Consider the following 19,407-nt stretch of genomic DNA (forward strand, 5'->3'; position numbering starts at 1 on the left):
GGGCACCTCTCTTGTGATGTGACTGCTGTCTTGTGAAGGTCATACCTACTCTCGGTAGCTCCGTTCCAAGGTACGGCGGGGCTTCAACTGAAGGTGATTACATAGCCAGACCCGCTACTATAGGACCATGTGCTTCACCCACTTCGTTCGTAGAAACGCTATATCAACGTGTTCGAGTGTTTGTGATGCATTGTTTTACGTATTTAATCAGGTGTTTTTAATAAAATCGCTGACTCTATCTCTGTGGCAAGTTTATGATACCGCCTCGACCCAACAATTGGGTTTGCGTGAATCAAGGCGAATGTTTTCAAGACCGCAGTCACGTCCGGTTTCTGGAAACGCTCTTCCCATACCAAATCCCTGGTCGGCTGTCATCCACCAGTAGTTGTGACCAGGCCCCGCCGGCCCGTCCACGTGGTCTGGAGCGGCGAGCCCAGCCCGATCCCCGTGACCCGGGACGCCAAACCCGACCCGGTCCATGTGACCTGGGCCCCAAGCCGGCACGGACAGAGCGGCTCGCCCGTGGCGCGTCTCGACATCCCAACGTTTGACGCCGGCGCTGACGGCACCGGCACTGCGTCCAGCGGCGCGCGCGGAGGCGATCGGCACAGTGGCGCGACGCCTGCAGCCGGGTGGGAAGGAAGCCGGCGCTCCTGCAGGAGGTGGGGCTCCACCGGCAGACCCGACGGCACCCGCGATAAGGCGCATGTCACTTTGCGGTTTAATCACTCCACCGCAACACAGCGAACTGACAGTTTTACGTGCTCCGGGACCTGCGGAGCCTCGCGAACCGAGACTGAGATCCGAGCTCCTGCGGCGATCCCTCCCGGCTGAGGAGCGGGAGTGTAGAGGCTCTCACGCTGCGCCGGTTGTCGCATCTGTACGCGCCAGGTCACGTGCCATGCGCAATTTGGTATATTTTTATGATCGCCCAATTTTAGAGAACATAGATAAAAGCACATCACGCTGATCACCATTCGTCCGACTCTGGCGAAACTCCTCACGTCTCTGAGCATCCCCGACGCGAATGTTTTAACCTTTTACCTGTTAACCTTTTAAGCCTCTCGGGCGCACTTCTGGTCTTGGGGCGATCATTCAAGCCACTGATGCGTCTTCAAGTCTGGGGGTGCACTCAGCCTAAGTGGCATGTCGTCGATTTGAGAATGTTGTTCGTGATCTGAAAGTCCCATTTTCAGCTCAGAGGCGCGCTATCGGCATTTGGACACAGTCTCAGGCTTGAGGGGAACCTTATCAACCCTTAGGGTGCCCTTCCATTCACGATGCGCGTATTTTCAGGTCCAGAGCGCCTTTTCAGCGCTAAACCTGCATACTAGCGCCCTCGCTGCGCCCAGCCAGTCAGGAAGACGGCGTCTCCGTCCCCGGTCGTCTCTCGCTCAACGTATTTAATAATGTGCAGTGACCGGTCACTACTCGATGGATGGTCAGGCCTGAGGTTGCTGGTACAGCGGGTAGTAGCACCATTTTGTTTTTGCGTGCCACACCAGGGGCATCTGAAATGATGAAACACTTCGCGAGTTTTTATGTTCGGCCGGATGCATTTGACGGCTTCAATACCCTCCGCAACCACTCAGCTACAGGACGTCTGCCATTCCTACTGTCTGCGCCAGCCGGACAACGGAGACAGTCCAAGCTGGCACCCAGAAATCGCTCATTGTGTCCCATGGCACGACGCCCGCGAGCGCACCTACCCATCCTCGAGAGACAGCAAGTGGAAACGACACCATGCACACGATGGTTAGCTAGAACGCGTCAAGATCAAACAGACGGCATATATTGGAAGCAAATCGGTAAAAGTGTACTTTTTGTCTCATGATATGAAAGAAGACGTCATCAACGGAAGTCTGTTTACGCATACGCGCTTTTGTTATCAACAGCATTCACAGCGGTTTCATAGCACTCTACAGTAAGGAGTGTATTCCAATTGGTTGTTTGATGCAAAGATGTTAACACAACGATCCTATATCGCACAGGCTCTGATGCGACATAATATACGCATGTAAGACAACAAATGGCGCGTGCTCGTTTGCAAGGGTACCGCAAGGGTCGAAGGGTAGCGCGTGTATGACCGGTGGCATCGTCGTTGGGGCGTAATGAGACCTAGCAACAATTTTCACATAATTCGTTTATTCCTCAGGTATAGGCCCAGATTTTGCCTTGCTCGTAGTTCGTATATCAGGCATATATCTTCAGTCAACATCCAAGGAAAACTTTGGGATGGTGAGGAATATTGGGATCCTAACACTACCGAGAAATGAATGTCAATAAATGCATGGCTTTCCTTGTCCTTGGTTATTGAACACATCAAATTGTGAAATTTCTACATCCCCCCAGCTGTATTCTTGTCACCCTGAACTCAGTTGAACACAATGTTATGCTCATGATATTAACACCAAAAGGCTGTTTGCTGTTTGAGTAATATGCATCAGCTTAATACTCTGCACCTAAATGCAATGCACATGAATCCAACCTTGACACCAACAAAATTGGAAATGTGATTGTTTAAGCTTGTGAAAATTAGCACCTATTCACACTCTGCCCATAAGACAATGACTGGGTCTTGTGATCTTCATGCACTTTGTTGTGCTCAGCCATGGGCATTGCATGCGAAAGGCATATACATGCCTGTAATTACACAAACTAAATCTGAACTGTATATATATACATGCATGTATGTATATTTATATATATATATATATATATATATATATATATATATATATATGTGTGTGTAAATATGTATATATATATAAATATAAATATATATATATATATATATATACTATATATATATATATATATATATATATATATATATATATATATATATGTATGTTTGTACAGCAGGCAGAAAATCCAGGCATCAGATATAACTCTTGGCCTACATTGTCATGCTACCACTGTTGGTCTTGAAAATTGAAGTAGTAAAGCATCAAACTGAGTATAACATGCTATTCAACTGTAATAGCAGCCTACCACACAACTCCACTTAATGACCAAACTGAACTGGTTGACAGGATCATTGAATCTGGTTCACAAAGCATGCACACACACTGGGCATGATCAGGCCTCACATACATAATACAAAATGGATGGATGGATGATGGATGATTTGTTGTTTCGTAGATTTCATGCAGGAAAATGACATTCTAGCCCATTCAGGCACAATAGGTGGCTGTATTTCTGGCTTATGATGAAGTGTCATGTCCTGTAGCCCTGTCTGATCATTTCATCCCTCTGCTGGATGGTAGGCCACCCACGTGGCCACGTGCGGTCTGGCCGACTGCCGGCCGTCGCGAGCCCGCTGTCGCGGCCATTTTCCGGCAATGAGCCGGACGAGTCATCCAGCCTGCTTGATGAGGCAGACGAGCTGGACTCGGTCCGCGTCCACCTCTACCCAGACACTGATGACCACGTGCTGAAGGCGCTGGCCAGGTGAGCAAGGCCACTGTACTACACTGACCAGTGTTCGGCTGCTCCTATCACATCACACCGATCATGCTGGTTCTGTGAAGTGCCGGTCACTGTTCGGAACGTTTCGACGCGTGCTGGGTTATATGGATAGATGCCTCATCTGCGGGAGACGCCTGGGTATTTCAAAGGCATTGGATCTGTTTTGGCACACTTTTTAGTCTCTGGTGGCAGCGGGCCTGTGCGTAATGATTTCGATATATTGTAAGGACGTCGCTTCCATTCTCAGTGTCCATCCTCCCCCCCCCCCCCCATTGGTTTCTTGGTAAGGCTGACCAGATATATTGTCGAGTGTCCTGCAGGGGTGGACTAAGGCGCAGCTACATATACCTGAGATTGTCACTAGCGTACGCATTGTTTGAACCAGTGGAACAAGACATTGCGTCTGTTGGGGAGAGTAAACAGTACGTGCGAACATGGTGTTGCGTGGCGCGAACATGTTGTTGAACATTGGTCACCTTCGGAATGCCTGCGTGGCCGTGATTGCCGAGGACCTGGCGCGGGCCGATCGTCGCTACCAGGCTGACGGCGGTGACGAGGCGCCCCGGCCGTCCCACCGCCGCCGCTGGTCGACAGTGGTTTCCGTGCCGGCCGCCAGGGTGTCGACGGCGGAGGAGGTGTTCGCCGCGCTGGGCGATTCGCTCGAGCCGCGCCATCTCTGTCAGGCCATGGCGACACTGTGGGACGTGCACAAGCTGCAGAAGGGTCCAAGCCGGCCACCTGCAGACGACGTCCGCCGCCTGAAGACGGCCCTGCTGGAGCGGGCCGACGACTGCGACGACCTGGGCCTCGTCTGCTCACTCTACTGGTCAGTGGGGCCGACCTCGCGTCACTGTCTGGGGATAGTCTGCTCCCTGTACTGGTCAGTGGGGCCGACCTCGTGCCACTGTTTGGGGGAGGTCTGCCCCCTGTACTGGCCACTGGGGCGGACTTTCTGTGATCACCGTCTGTGCGCGATCAAACAGAATGCGAAACCAAGGGCCAGCCAAGCCTCGACCCACCGACCTAACCCGTCCTTGCTGGGCTGGTAACGGTGCACCTCTTTTCAGCCTGGGCCGGCTGGGCGCTCCCCGCTCGGACGCGACCGTGCGCCGGCTGTTCGAGTGTTCCCTGCGCCGGCTGCCCGACCTCCCGTTGGCCGCCTTCAGCCGGCTGGGGGCGAGCGTGCACCTGTGGCCGGTCTGGCCGCCGCGGCTCGTGCTGCCCTACCTGCGCGCCCTCACGGCGCACACGGCCGCCTGCGGCTCGTGGCACGAGCTCAGCCTGGTGACCACGGCCTTCGCCAGCGCGCGCCGCTACCTGTCGGCCGAGGCGGAGCGACGCTTCATGTCGCTCGTGCACCGGTTCGCGCTGCACGTGGATGCGCAGCCGGAGGACACGGCGGCGCTGCTGAAGCTGCTGCGCGTGCTGAGCCGACCCGAGCTGCGCCGCTGGCTGTCGCCCGTCTGCCGACACTTGGTGTCGCTGTACGTGCGTGCTGAACCGCGCCCGCCGCCGGCCGCCACGGCGCGTCTCGGCCAGGCCGTGTTCACGTGCCGCGAGGCGACGCCGGCCGTGGAGCGGCTGCTAGCCGAGCGGGCCGCCGCCCTGGTGGACCCCGACCGGCCGCGCACGCGCCAGGATATCTGGCTGGTGTTCACGGCGGCGCCGCACCGCATACTGCCCGGCTGGCTCCAGCAGAACCTCGTCGACACGATCCGGTGAGAGGCGGCACAGGACGCGCCAACACCTGCCGGCTGGCGCTGACCGAATTGTTCGGATTGGATCCATGGTGAAAAGCCGATCCGCCGTCCAGTGGACGTTGTTTTAGGCACGCCCATATAACCGAGGGCAATGCTCGGGAGTGAATATGTGCATTGGGATAATTTTCAGTTCGGCTCATTGAGCCATGAGGGCAACGCTTTGGACTGTGTCCTTGTCTTGGGATCAGTGTTATGGTCTTCCGTTTCACGTTATGGGGCTCAGTATGCTGCTCCAATGTCGTCAGGGGTAACACTGTTGATGCCTGTTTCAGGGGTCAACTTAAGTCTCTAAATGAGAACCTTCCATTCCCGGGGTTCTGGAGGATGAGAACTCTCGGTGGACCTTCATCCATGACATCGAGTTCGTCCAGCGCCTTCTGAACGACCTGCGACCCGTGCGTCCGGCCGAGCACCAGTCGCTGTGGGATCTGGTGCCTCCGGGCTCATTCAGCAGGTCAGCGCTGTGCTGGTTAGATGGTGGCACGCATGTGTCTGACGCTATAACAACGTGCTGAGCTGTTGAAGACCTCCGTTCATCGCCCAATCATTAGGTGTGAGGTGATGGACGCAGCATGGGTGTAATTTCTCCTTTGGGAGGGGAGGAATGCGCGTCGGGATTAGGGGGTTTAAACTGAAATCTACAGTCAACCTTAGCTGAAGCGGACATTTTGAATGAGGAAGACGGGGATACTTGCATTCTACGGTCGAAATTCGTGAGACGAAATCCGTTTTTTTTATTTAGAGTGAAAACGTCTCCCCCCCCCCCTCATTGGTAACATCCATGGTTAAAACACAGGGTGAAACGTATAGCAATTGTGTGCTCTCGTTTCACGCAGATTATCTAGGGTTTGCGTCGTTCCTTGCGCAAGCGGGAGTAACACAACTCGCCGTGTCGTGCTCTGCAGTCCGTTTTTTTTTTTGCGAGACCGTAACTGGGTTGGCGGCTCGAGTTCGGACCCCGTCCCTGTCCCGTGAGCCGGCCGTCTGTCCCGGCCCACGCCGGCCTGCTGCTCTCCACACGGGCTGACTCGTCTGGACTGGTGACCGGCGCGTGGCGCGCGTCGCCGGCAGCCGAGCACGCCGGAGGAGACGGACCGCCTGTCGCGGGACATCGCCTTCCTCTACCTGGGCCACCGTCCGCTGGAGCGCCACCCCGGCTGCCGGGGCGCCGCGCTCGAGGCGGCCCTGCTGGCGCGGCTCGAGGCGCAGCTGCGCGACGCGCCCCTCCCCAGCACGTACCAAAGAGCGCACGTGGCGGCGTTCCTGGTGGCGTTCTGTCCGCGCCAGGTGCCGGCCGGCGTGGTGGCGCACCTGCAGCGACTGGCCGAGCGCGACCAGCTGACGGTCTCCGTTCTGCGCTGGCTCTCGAAGGCGGTGAGCGACTGTGAGCGGCGGCGGCGGCGGCGGCGGCGCTCCCCCGCCTGAACCGCTGTGCTGACGGGAGACGGGCAGCTCCGAGGCTCTGACAGCAGGCTTGAAGTCGCCAAGCCGAGCTGGCAGGAGACCCTCGGTTGTAATATGCTATGTTGGGTCAGTTTGACAGTCAAAACCGTACTAAGCAAAGATTTCATTGTCAACATGTTCCGAGCGGCTGCATTCTGGTTAGAGTCTTACTAGATGAGATGTGCCTGTTCCGGATGTTTCGCTTTTAATTGGCGAGGTCGCTGGAGGCCCGCAAGAGCGCCGCACTACCTGTCCGTCCGCGGGCAGCGCTGGCGCCCGGCCGGGGTCGGCGCCGGGCGGCGCGCCGCCTCACGGGACCGGCGTGTGTTACACCCAGGTCGGCATCGGTCGGCTGCGGGTGCAGGGCGAACCCGAGCCGCCCGCCGACGAGTACCTGCACCAGCTGACGCAGCTGACGATCGCGCTCAACGGCGTCACGCTCCGCCTCCTGCCGACACTGACATCTGTCGGTGAGATGGAGAGATGCTAGTTCCTTCGGGTAGGCGTCCACGATCCATCCGGGATTCTGTCATACGAGTGGGTGGAATGGAGGTCCAACCCTATTACCGTGTGTTGGGGCTGTAATACGGACCGTGCTGTAAGAAATCAACGATTTTGCAAAATGTCCACCTCTATTGTTAATGAAGAACCCATGTTGTTGCAATTGGTTGCGCGAATATTCGTTATATTTCATAGCGAGTACTTGGAGCGCTGGCCAAGATCTGATGATCGTCGCTTGTGTCATAGGGGTTCGACGAGCTGACCCGTATTGCGGGCCCAGAGTATCTTGCAGGGGGGTATCGTGACCTGACCTGACCTTACCTGCCGGCAGACTCGGTCATCTGGCTGGCCCAGAGTACCTTGCAGCGCCGCGGCGTGCTCCGCGGAGACGTGGCTGTGCTGGACGCCGTGGTGGCGCGCTTCAATCAGCTGGTGTCATCTCCTGAATTGTGCACGGGCCAGCTGACCTCGCAGGCGGCCGAGGTGCTGGCCGGCTGTCTGGCCGGCGTGCTGTACCGGGACGCGGCCGCCCTGGACCACCTGTGCCGGTGAGCCGCGGCCGTCAGGCGCACTGCGCTCGCTCTGGGCGACCGTCCCACGCCGTCAGTCAGGCTGGCGCCCGGTGCCAGGATGTCGCCCGGTATCAGTCCGTCTGACCGTCGCCCGGTGCCGGTCCGTCTGACCGTCGCCCGGTGTCAGTCCGTCTGACCGTCGCCCGGTGTCGGTCCGTCTGACCGTCGCCCGGTATCAGTCTGTCTGACCGTTTGCAGTCCAATCCAGTTACTCAGTCTGATCGTCGCCCGGTGTCAGTCTGTCTGACCGTCACCCGTCTGACCGTCGCTCGATGTCAGTCCGCCCGACCTTCGCCCGGTGTCGGTCCGTCTGGCCGTCGCCTGGTATCAGTCTGTCTGACCGTCGCCCGGTGTCAGTCTGTCTGGCCGTCACCCCGTGTCAGTCCGTCTGACCGTCGCCCGGTGTCAGTCCGTCTGGCCGTCGCCCGGTGTCAGTCCGTCTGGCCGTCGCCCGGTGTCAGTCCGTCTGGCCGTCGCCCGGTGTCAGTCCGTCTGGCCGTCGCCCGGTGTCAGACCGTTTGACCTTATCCCGGTGTCAGACCGTCTGACGGTTGCCCGCCTGACTGTCGCCCGGTGTCAGTCCGTCTGGCCGTCGCCCCGTGTCATTCCGTCTGACCGGTGCCCGGTGTCAGCTGCCGCGGCTTCGTCTGAGCAACGCGGCAGGCTGGGCGCGCTCGGTCGTCTCGCCAGCCAGCTGAGAGCGGCGCTTGGTTTGGTCTGCGCCGATGGAGCCGTGGGGCCTCGAGCCAGGCCTGTCCGCTCCGCCGGTTTGCTGGCTGACCCCAGCCGACTGGGGCCCATGCCTGGGGCGGGCTCGGTGCTCGGGGAGCGCCGGCAGCCCGGTGTGCCCTCTCCGTCGCGTATGTGCTGTCCCCGCGGTCTGACAGCGGCCCTACGCCGCCCGGCGCCCCGCCAGACACGTGGTGCAGCACCGGGAGCACGTGGCAGGCGTGGTGGCCGAGCGCGTGCTGTCGGCGGCCTTCAGCACCGGCTACTGGCCGTCCGACAGCCCGGCGTTCGAGGACTTCCTGGTGTCGGCCGCCGACCGTCGTCTCCCCGGTAAGAGATGACGCCTCCGCAGGCTGGAGCGCCACACTCTCCGCGGCCGGTGCCGCTGTGGGTGCTGTGGGGGGACCGCTGCTGCTGACGACCGGTGGACTGGGCTCCGGGTGGAGGGGGGGGGGGGGGGTCTTCCCTCGGAGATGTGCGCGGTAGAGGTCGTGTCGCGCACGGCATGTTGGCCTGTCAGGCCGGCCGGGTGACTGATCTGTTAGTCAGGACCTGCTGGCTTCCGCGCCGGCCTCTGCGGGCACGCCGCTGAACGCGTGCCCTCGCGCCTCGCCCCCAGGAGCATCTACCGATGCCGGCGGGACGCACCCTGCGGGCGTGCCAGGCGCTCTGTCTGTACGGCCAGCTGCCGGCCCACCTGGCCCGCACCGTGCTGGGCCAGGCCTTCCTCCACAAGACGGAGCGCCAGATCAGGAACCTCTCCGAGCTGACCGTACGTCCGCCCCGGGGCAGCCGGCTGCGGCCGGCCTCCTGGACTGGCCCGTCTCCCTGCTGTGTAGCTCAGACAAGTCACGGGGGCGGAGAGAAATGTTCTTACGCCGCGCTGTGCAGGCGCCTACCAAGTGGCTTGTGTGGTTGCCGTTTGGCGCCGGCGAAAATTGCTTTCCGTGAAGAACGAAGGGGTGGGTGCTTGAGACTGGCGTCTCGCGAAGCCCGCCATGTACCGCCGGGTGGGCAGGCAATCCTGGAGAGCGAGGCAGCGAGAGTGTCAGCCGGCCGGTGTCCGTCCGGCAGACCCTAGCTCGGGCGACGGCCGCCGAGGGGACCGGCTGACCCGCCGGCGCAGGAAGCAGCCTGCGTCCGTCTGCAGATGGAGGTCAACAGGGCGATACGGCTCAACATGCCCGACCAGAACGTGCCCTGGTTCACTGACGTCTACGCCAGAGGCCTGCCGGGTGAGAAGGGACGGACCAACGGCGTCCTGGGGTGATCTTCCCTTGGAGTTCGGGCGCGGCTCTCGCTGGAGGGCCTGCCCGGTGAGAGGGGACGGACGGCCGGCGTCCCGGCTGACCCTCCTGGGACCTCTGACCTTACCTCTGACCTCTTCCTGGGACAAGTACACAGACACCTCCGGTAACGGTGACGATATTGTCAGTGCCTCGGACTTGTTCTTGTTACTTGTTTAGTGTCTTGTACTAACCACAACCGGATTAGCGTGGGGCTGGGGCTTCGCCATTTTGAGTGTGTGAATGTTGTTAAATTGTTGTAATGGTGGTGATGGTAGCTTTCGCTGTCTTATGGTTGCAAGTCAGAAAGCTTAGAAAGAAGACATTAAAAAATTTCCACGTAAATGTCTGTTGTTCAGACCCTAACTTGCAAGCCTACTCGTACAAGTAACAAGACTTACACAGCCGTACAAGCTTTTAAGTTAGAAGGTTAGGGCCACTCCTGGGGCCGTGTTAAAAAAACCACCGGCTGAGGCGGCTGGATCAGCAGTCGCTCGCATGTCATCCGACTTACGCAGGACCATCGTGGAACGCAAACATATATTACAGAGGTGTCATGCACCGTATCTACTTACATTAACGTACCTGTGTCAATTTTTTACTTCAAATGGCTGGGTCGCAGCGACCAAGTGCCTTATAAGGTGATAGTAATCTTTTTAACAGCTGGCGGGTTTTCAATGAGCTGCCATTATTGTCATTTTCAGATGCTTGGAAACAACCGTAAGGTATTTGCCAAGAACCGTCCGCACCTCCATTGTTTGTCAAAAATCACCTTCACTGTCATTACGACCGGTGCCGGTGACCTCCAAACCGAGCCACCGGGTTAAAACAAAACATCGCGCCGTTTCCGCCCCCTTCATAGAGATGCTACACCCCGGCGCACAAAGCCGTAGTCACTGTTTTATATTGGGTGTCATATAAGTTTTTCCGAACATTTGTCATGCATTCGATTTATTAGTTATGTATTTGCTATATTGTATTACGCCATTATATTAACGCTTGAAACGACATGATATATCTGTATTTTATTTAGCTATTTTTGTATCATTTACATGTTTTTTATGAAAATCATCATGGACTTCCATGCTGTATATGAATACAGCAAAGTAGACCCCAGTTGGCCGAGGCGGTCGACTGTTTCGGTGTTTGGGATGTGGACGGCGGACGAAGCCTTCGTGCCGACACCACCCATTAACGAGCCTGCCATCGCTAGTGTTTTAAGGGTTGCTGCTTTATGCGCTGCACGCGCGACAGCCAGTGCACGGAGCAGACCTTTGACGCCACGTTCGCGCAGTGTGCAGCACCGGACGGGCTGCTCAGCGTGGGGTAACCACTTCATCTGGGGATGTGTGGAGCGGTGTTCGGGCCACCTGCTGTTCTGGTGCGCTGACGCGTCACATATGAGGCGCAGCGTTGCTGGCGCCTGAGTGGGATGGTGTTAGTGTTCTTCGGGCGCCTGCGTGTGGTGGCCGCAGCGCTGGCCTCTCCTCTGACCCGTGTTTTGCTCTAATCCGTGGTGATACGTCCTCCGCCCTGATCTCTGGCCCGATCCCGGCGCCCGTCTGACCTCTGTTCCCGGTCCGTGCGCCCTCTGATGACGGGTCTGCCCGCTGGTGACCTGTAATCGCTGCTCTCAGCTCGCTGCCGACCTGACCCCCCACAGCCCGCTGCTCTCAGCCCACTGGCTCTGACTTCTAACCCTCGACCCCTGACCTGACCCCTTACAGCCCACTGCTCTCAGCCCGCTGGCCCTGACACCTACAGCCCCTGCTGGGTGACCCTGACTGACTGACCATCCCGCCGGTCACCGTCAGACCTGCACACGGACGCGCGGCACCGGCAGCTGCTGGCCGAGGTGCACGGCACGCTGGCGCAGCTGGTCGGCGACGAGCGGCTGGTGCACAGCGGCGTGCGCACGGCCGGCTACCAGTTCACGGCCGACCTGGTGCTGCACCGGCGGCCGGACGGCTCCTTCACCGACGCCGACGGGCCGCGCGTCACCAGGTGGGTGGCCGAGCGGGCCGGCCAAACACCGTCCACACCCACCACGGCACGGCGAGGCGCGTGGCCGTGCCGGCCAGCGCGCATGCGCACCCTGTCGAGGAGTACAGCGCAGCCGGGTAAACACGACAGAACTCGCATCAGGCCACGGTGGTCTTACGGCTGTTGTGCTTGACGGCGTTCGAGATAGAGTTCAGTCGTTTCTTTTTTAGCACGTCTGCCTAAAACAGTCTCCAAGCGTTGGTGGACGGGCAACTCAGTTATACGCATCATGTGCGGGAGCCAAAGTACACTGAGGTGGGCTGCCTTGGGAGCCTTCGCAACTCGGGGCTGGAGGTGCGGGTCACCTCGCAGCGGGAACAGTGAGGTGGCGGGGGGGGGGGGGGGGGTGGGCTCGAGCCCGAACCCACGGATGTCGACGGGCTGGGCTGGCCTCGTGGCCGTTTCGATGCTGCCATTGACCGTGGGCCCGCGGTGTGCTGCAGTGTCGCCGTGCTGGTGCCCTCCACCAGCCACTATGCATCAACACAGCCCAGCTGACGGGACCGCAGCTGCTGCGGCAGCGCCACCTGGAGATGCTCGGCTTTACGGTGCGGGTCGTCCACCCGCACCACTGGAACAGTATGGCTCTGGCGGACCCGGCCGACAAGCTGAGCTTCCTCGCTGCGCTCATAGATGGCAGGAATCTGCTGGAGGAGCGCTCGTGATGCGGAGCGTGCGTCACTCCGGTCTCGTTGCCTGTGTGATCATGTGCAGCTGTTGCAGTGCAGCGCGAGCGAAGTGATGGATGTCTGTTATCCTAGTCGAGTCTCTGGATGTGAGATATCTTCAGGTGTAAATGGTGAATGTGATACACTTTATACTTGACTGGTGTCATTACGATCAGAGGCAATATGTGAAGGTAACTGCCTCATCGACAGCACTGTAGAAATTGTGCGCATCGCGCCTGATATAAAAAAGGGCGCTGGCGTCAATGCTGTCCTATTTTGACCTTCCCGACGGTTCCCCTTGGCCTTGACCTCGGCCGGCAGGATGGACGCCTTGTTTAGTCGGAATAAGCACATTTTATCAGGTGATTGAGTCGTAAATTATAGTGGATGGTAACAAATCGAGATCAGTATCGAAATATTTTCCGAAGCATGCTACCAATATTCCGTACAATTTCTTATTTAATTGGAAAAACAAGCCCAAAATGTATACTTTTTGACAGAATGTTCGAATGTGAATACTTCATTGTCTCCCCGATACTAGCCACTTAAGTCCCGTGAAATCACTTGCAGAGCAGTCTGAATCTATTCTGCCCAACTGACATGCGTGTCGTCATGCAAGTTTGACACGCCCGGCCGGAACTGTTGCAAGCTGGCACGGCCAGTACTCCGGCTATGGCTAGCACTCCGTTGGCCCCAATTTTAACGGAAAGTACGAAAAGGAACCGCGAACGGCGGGTAACGGGGTGCTGAAGAAACCAGTGATTCCCGGGCTCTGACCCGTGAGGTCATCTGGTGAGCCATGCTGGTCAGGCCGGCCCTAATGCTTGGAAGACGATGAGTCCAAAAATGGAGCTTACCTAGCCGTAGAAACACCTCACGGATCACGAGGTCCTGCCCTGGATCAGTTCACTGCGACAGGTGGGTCCAGGGCCCTACTCAACGCAAAAAGGTCACAGGTCATCACATTCAATGTCAAGTGTCATATATCGGGCTGATCGTTGCAGGCGGGCGTACAGCATTCGAGCGTATGTTTCAGGGGATTGTAAGGTTTCCTTCTAGAAGTGGCAGGCAGTTATCTCCATTTATTTCAGCTGCAAAATCAGCCCTTGTTCATGCGATGCGCTATCTTGACAACTGTTAGCGTGGGACGGAAGAAATTTCCAATGCTTATCAAAGAAAAACTACCCACCCAAGGCTAGTGCCCGCTGCTACCAATACAAACCACTCGACGTCATTCTCATTTTAGGAGCAAATTACGCGCTATGCGTACTCAAGTGACAACAGTGTAGCCTTGAAATGCGATGGCACAACATGTGTATGTAAAGGTTGTTACTGCTTGTTTGCGCTGGTGGCCCGCCAACCGGCCATGTCGTTGTTACGCCGACGTGTTCTTCCACTTTGTTGTGACGCCATCCGTGCCACGGCAAAAATAGCTGTGCTAACTCTTTTCAAAAGACAACCAAACGTACCAAAAACATACAGTATACTCTGCCGTTGCACGGCAGAGTGGTTTCGTTTGTTCCTTTGCTGACGTTGCATGGTAATTATTCCCAGCAGAGCAGCATGCTGTGTCATGCCACTGAGCATCTTCTTCAACCATTGTCTTTCCCCGTTCCCTTCGATTTTGTGTTACCGCTGACGCAACGAGCAATGCTTTGTCCTCATGCTCCGCAATTTAGCGTGGCCACTCTACCGATTCGTAGTCACGGACACATACCAAATCGATAACCCACAAGCTCACCAAGCCCACATGGCAAAAAAGCACTGTGACTGTGCGTGACTGGACGTTGTACGTTGGATTCACGTCCAGCATGGTATTCCAAATGACGCACACGGACGTAATGAGTCGCGCCGTCTCCAAGCAATCTGTCCGTAACATAACGCACGCCTCTGGCGTTGATCCAAAGTTCTGTCGGGTAATTACTGTCATACAACACAGGTTACTGACGAGCGCCGTCAGTGACGGCTTTTAATTGTATTTTCTAGCAGCGCATTTAGTGGGTTGGGTTTACGCTAGCAAATGATGGCGAATCGAAAGCAAAAGTATGATATCCGACGTGGCTTTTTGAAATATTAGCCTATTTGCAGCTTTATAGTTGGACCGAAAATTATCCTAACGTGATATTTCATGAAGTAAGGTACATCTAATATTCATGAATGCCCTATACAGCAGTTGCTTCGCCTATGATCACGAAGCTTACCAGGGTAACCAAGGACGCGTTTTTAATGGTCCACCATTGCTGAGCTGATAAGCAATACCACGCATTGTAAGGAGTAATCTTAACTCACGTCCACTGTGTCTTTCTGCCTTGCTCACAGTTTTCCAACAATCTCCCACCGTTCAGTCCGTTTATTTGACATACAACTGTCTCTAGCAAGGCGTACACGTAATACAGGACTTGAGTACGTCACAACCGATACACATAATTCGGACAGTGACCCCTCAATGCAACGGCGGGTGGCCGCAAGGGTCGTCCCATGCGCCACGGTGCATAAGGAAAATCCCGAAAGCAGTACATGCCGTCGTCTGCCCAGCGATCTTTAAATGAATGCCTCCTCGCGGCTTTCCCTACGTCTTCTCCATGTTGGTACTGGATGCTGCGGTTGCCTGCGGCGCACCAATCGCATGTCCTATGGCACGGACAGGTCTGAAGCCGCTCGCGCGGCTGCGTGTGTGCCGCTCGGCTTCAGCGGCTGGCAGGTGTCGGGTCTCGGCCAGCCAGCAGCCCGGCGTCGGGTCGGATTATGCCAGCGATCACGTAGGCCGCTGCCCTGACTTGAGCGGGAAAGCTGCTTTCGTATACACGAGCGGCTGGAAAGCTAAACTGGAGACTACAAAATTCCCCTGCATTTGAGCATTCTCGCTCAGTCATCACAGTGCTCACACAAGGCCCAGCCGACGTTCCCAAGCACGGGCCGTCTACCTGAACAGCATCCCAATACAGCAGCACAATGATCACAACTACGATAACAGCGTTCCTGAGCTTTCTCAGCAACACCTCATGGCGCCTCGCACCGTGGCCACAATCTCGTTATTCCTCAGGAACACCTGTTTGCTCTCCTCGGACCACCCGTTCCCGCGTGACGTCATCCAGCAGCTGGGCGCGGTGATCCATGGCGGCGGCCAGCTGGCGCTTGAGGTGGCCGATCTTATGCTGGCCGTAGTAGGTCACGGCGTTACCGGCCTCGTCACTCTCGCCGCGTCTGAGCAGGCGGCCCCGACCAGCTGCCGCTTGCGGCAGCAGCACCTGCCCGCCAGACAGCAGGCCCATGTACAGGTGGTACACGTACGCCATGAGCAGGTGTGGCTCTTCGCGCTCCCAGCTGCTCCAGGTGCTCCAGGTTAGCGGCGCACGGCCGGACGCGGCACGTGCGTCCCCTGCCAGTCGGCGCCAAGGTAGAAGGTCAGGTCGGCCTCGGAAGGCGTCGCGCCGCCGCATGCCCTCGATGTCCAGCTCGCCGACTAGTGAGGCGCCGAGCCGGTCCAGGCGCGCCTTCCAGCACGCGAACAACGTCGTAGAAGACCAGCAGGCCCTCGGCCCACACGCGTTGTCGGAGAGAGCTGCCGGCCGGCGACGCTGGTCAGAGCGTGGGCGGCGCTGGTCAGAGCGGAGGGCGGCGCTGGTCAGAGTGAGGGCGGAGCTGGTCAGAGTGAGGACGGCGCTGGTCAGAGCGGAGGTTGGCACTGGTCAGAGCGGGGGCGGGGCCTGATCAGAGCGAGGGAGGCGCTGGTTAGAGCGGAGGTGGCGCTGTCAGAGCGGGGGGGTCTGGTCAGCAGTGGAGGTGGCGCTGGTCAGGGAGGCGGCGCTGGTCAGGTGAGGGCGGGCGCTGGTCAGAGCGGGAGGTGGTGCCTGTTAAGGATGGGGGTGGCGCTGTCAGAGCGAGGGCGGCGCTGGTCCGAGCGGAGGTGGCGCTGGTCAGAGCGGGGGCTGGGCTCGTCAGAGCGAGGGCGGCGCTGGTCAGAGTGAGAGCGGCGCTGGTCAGAGCGGAGGGCGGGGCTGGTCAGAGCGAGGGCGGCGCTGGTCAGAGTGAGGGCGGCGCTGGTCAGAGCGGATGCGGCGCTGGTCAAGCGGCAGGGCTAGTCAGAGGGAGGGCAGTGCGGCCAGAGGGCTGCTAAGACCAGGCCCAGGGAGTGGTCAGCGACCGACGCCGCTCGGCTGAAGCACCGGCGCGTGATGGGCGCCGCTGGTGTCAGAAAAACAAACCCAAAAAGCAAAACAAGCCAAACGCGGTGTTGCTGCACAATCCACCACAGCTTTTCTCCTAACACCCACGTTGGCGTACTTCACTTGCGTATGGCAATACAAACCATACGATATGTCGTTCCGCAGATCTAAGCCCGGACAGTCGTCACGAGCTTGTCACTTACCGATGCCGAGCTTGGCGTTAATGAGGGCGTCACTGATACCATGCACATCTCTCGTGGCCTTCCGCATCTGCTTTGTGAAGGGAATGTCCACGATTTCTTCTGCTTTCGGAGCCATGGCTGCTGCGTAAAATCTGCAATAATAAATCACTGTCAAAGTCACGTCAAATGCGTTCTGGCATCATCAACCGTCAAAGTCCCGCCAACGGCAGGTCCAAGTAGTGCAGCACGGCCAAATGCGGTCGGTTGTGGTGCGGTAACCACGCTGTAAGCACATAAGAGGCGGAGGTTGCACGGAGTCGCATTCTAGCGCTCTCTAGTGGTAAATAGCATCAGCGACGCCCAGTCGCACCAGCTGCGAACAGACATCGTGCAACTCCACCTAACAGTGCTGATAGCGGAGCGTCCTCTGGGGCGGCGCAACATGTGGATCCCGTGTTACGCAGAGTGCGGATATGGGCGGTCGTGTAGTAGATAACCAACCGGACATATGTTCTGATAGGTAAGATATGGACCAAACCCACCACAGCTGACGGGGCACGACCGTCAGGCCATGTCGAATAAATACGCCACCGATCCGAGAATAATACGATAATCTGTATTACAACATTGTGCAAAATACGTCTGCGCAAACGTAAGACAGCACCAACAAAGCATCATATTAAACCATTAGAAAAGTACCAAGCCATCCTGCTGCTGCCACTGCTACTGCATCCAGTGCCGATCGCAACTTCCGTAACTGCTTAGCCTGTTTCGGGGATAGCGAACACAAACACATCGTCATGAACAGGTATTGGTTAAAACAATGCAAAAGCGCACAAATTTTCAGGTGATATCTCTCCCACAGAGGCGTTCACGGCACATGCAGCTCAGCTTCCACTCTCGTCTCGTGGGTTCGGCGACCCGTGCAGTGCAGTGAGCGGCTCGTCCCCCGCTGCGGCCGGTTCTGACGCCTCTCCGTCGGCCACGGTCTCGGCGCGGTAGCCGGGAACATGCGCTCCACGGTCCGGCGCCAGTCGGGCGTCACCGCGCAACCTCACACGTCACCTCGCCGAACACCCTCGCTGCGGCTGACCTCGGCGAAAACCCAGCGTCGCGCACAGGCGCCGGCTCGCCTCGTTCTCCAGGCCGATCTTGACCTGGAAGCGTGTCAGCCGCAGCGTCTCCAGGCCGTAGCGGAGCATGGCGGCGGCGGCCTGGCGGCCTCGACCGGCGCCGCGCGCCCCCTGCTCGGCGATCATCACCTCCACCTCGGCGGCGCCGTCCTCGCCGTCCACCAGGAACAGGTTCACGTCGCCGATCATGGCCGCCACCTCGTCGGCCGCGCTCTCGTACGTGGCGCGGTCGAGTACGATGAACGTGCACTTGCCGTCGTCCTCCCGCCAGCTGCGCTGCATGGCATACTCCTGCGGCAGCGTCAGCGGCTCCGAGGCCGTCAGCTGCTGCAGCTCCGCCGACTGCATCCAGCTGTGGTACTTGGGCACGTGGCGGCGCCGGTACGGCACCAGCGTTAGCAGCTCCGTCCACAACACGGTGCATGCGTTGGTCTTCATCGTCGCCGGCGGCTGCAGGAGAAGCTGGCCTTAGTTGAGCCGCGCGGCAGTCCCCGGTCTCGCGGCGGACGGCAGACGGCGGACGGCAGACGGCAGACGGCAGACGGCAGACGGCAGACGGCAGACGGCAGACGGCAGACGACAGACGGCCGAAGGCAGACGGCTGTCGGCGCGGTGATGCAGTCAGCGTGTCGGAGACACCACAAGCTGCCGACCTACGCACTATCGTCGAAAGCCTTGCATTCGTCACTGACAAACACTCCTGACCGTGACGCGTCAAGACCTTGCACCAACACATCCTCAACAGTCAAAGTATTCAAACCCATTACATTCGACGACGAGGGGCTCTTTAGGAGGGAGGTGGCGTGTACCTGAGCGCCGACTGACTACTGAGCCTCCCAGGCACATCTCTCCGGCTCTTTAGGAGGGAGGCGACGTGTATCTGAGCGCCGACTGACTACTGAGCCTCCCGGGCACATCTACCGGGCACATCTCCCCGGCTCTTTAGGAGGGGGGTGGCGTGTATCTGAGCGCCGACTGACTACTGAGCCTCCCGGGCACATCTCCCGGGCACATCTCCCCGGCTCTTTAGGAGGGGGGTGCGTGTATCTGAGCGCCGACTGACTACTGAGCCTCCCGGGCACATCTCCCGGGCACATCTCCCCGGCTCTTTAGGAGGGGGGTGGCGTGTATCTGAGCGCCGACTGACTACTGAGCCTCCCGGGCACATCTCCCGGGCACATCTCCCCGGCTCTTTAGGAGGGGGTGCGTGTATCTGAGCGCCGACTGACTACTGAGCCTCCCGGGCACATCTCCCGGGCACATCTCCCCGGCTCTTTAGGAGGGGGGTGGCGTGTATCTGAGCGCCGACTGACTACTGAGCCTCCCGGGCACATCTCGCCGGCTCTTTATGAGGGAGGACAGAAACAGCTATCACAGGAACCTAGAAAGATATCTTACAGTTGTCAGAAGCAAAACAGACAAGAAAGAAAGGCCATAGAGAAGTCGCCACAGA

At 58.2% G+C, this 19,407-nt stretch overlaps 1 protein-coding gene across 1 annotated transcript; it reads left to right on the forward strand.

Moving 5' to 3' along the window:
- The first annotated feature begins 2,090 nt into the window (after positions 1 to 2,090).
- LOC119092289 (uncharacterized) lies at positions 2,091 to 9,589 on the forward strand. The gene is made up of 11 exons (XM_037215259.1): positions 2,091 to 2,238; positions 3,270 to 3,453; positions 4,088 to 4,297; positions 4,539 to 4,900; positions 5,529 to 5,685; positions 6,464 to 6,605; positions 7,012 to 7,144; positions 7,507 to 7,723; positions 8,664 to 8,778; positions 9,096 to 9,248; positions 9,551 to 9,589. Exons 1-11 carry the CDS (start codon positions 2,112 to 2,114, stop codon positions 9,587 to 9,589), a joined length of 1,839 nt encoding a protein of 612 aa, XP_037071154.1. The 5' UTR covers positions 2,091 to 2,111.
- Positions 9,590 to 19,407: the final 9,818 nt, after the last annotated feature.

This window comes from Pollicipes pollicipes, unplaced genomic scaffold (genome assembly GCF_011947565.3).
Source record: "Pollicipes pollicipes isolate AB1234 unplaced genomic scaffold, Ppol_2.1 Scaffold_3447;HRSCAF=4054_pilon_pilon_pilon, whole genome shotgun sequence".
Lineage (NCBI taxonomy): Eukaryota > Metazoa > Arthropoda > Thecostraca > Pollicipedomorpha > Pollicipedidae > Pollicipes > Pollicipes pollicipes.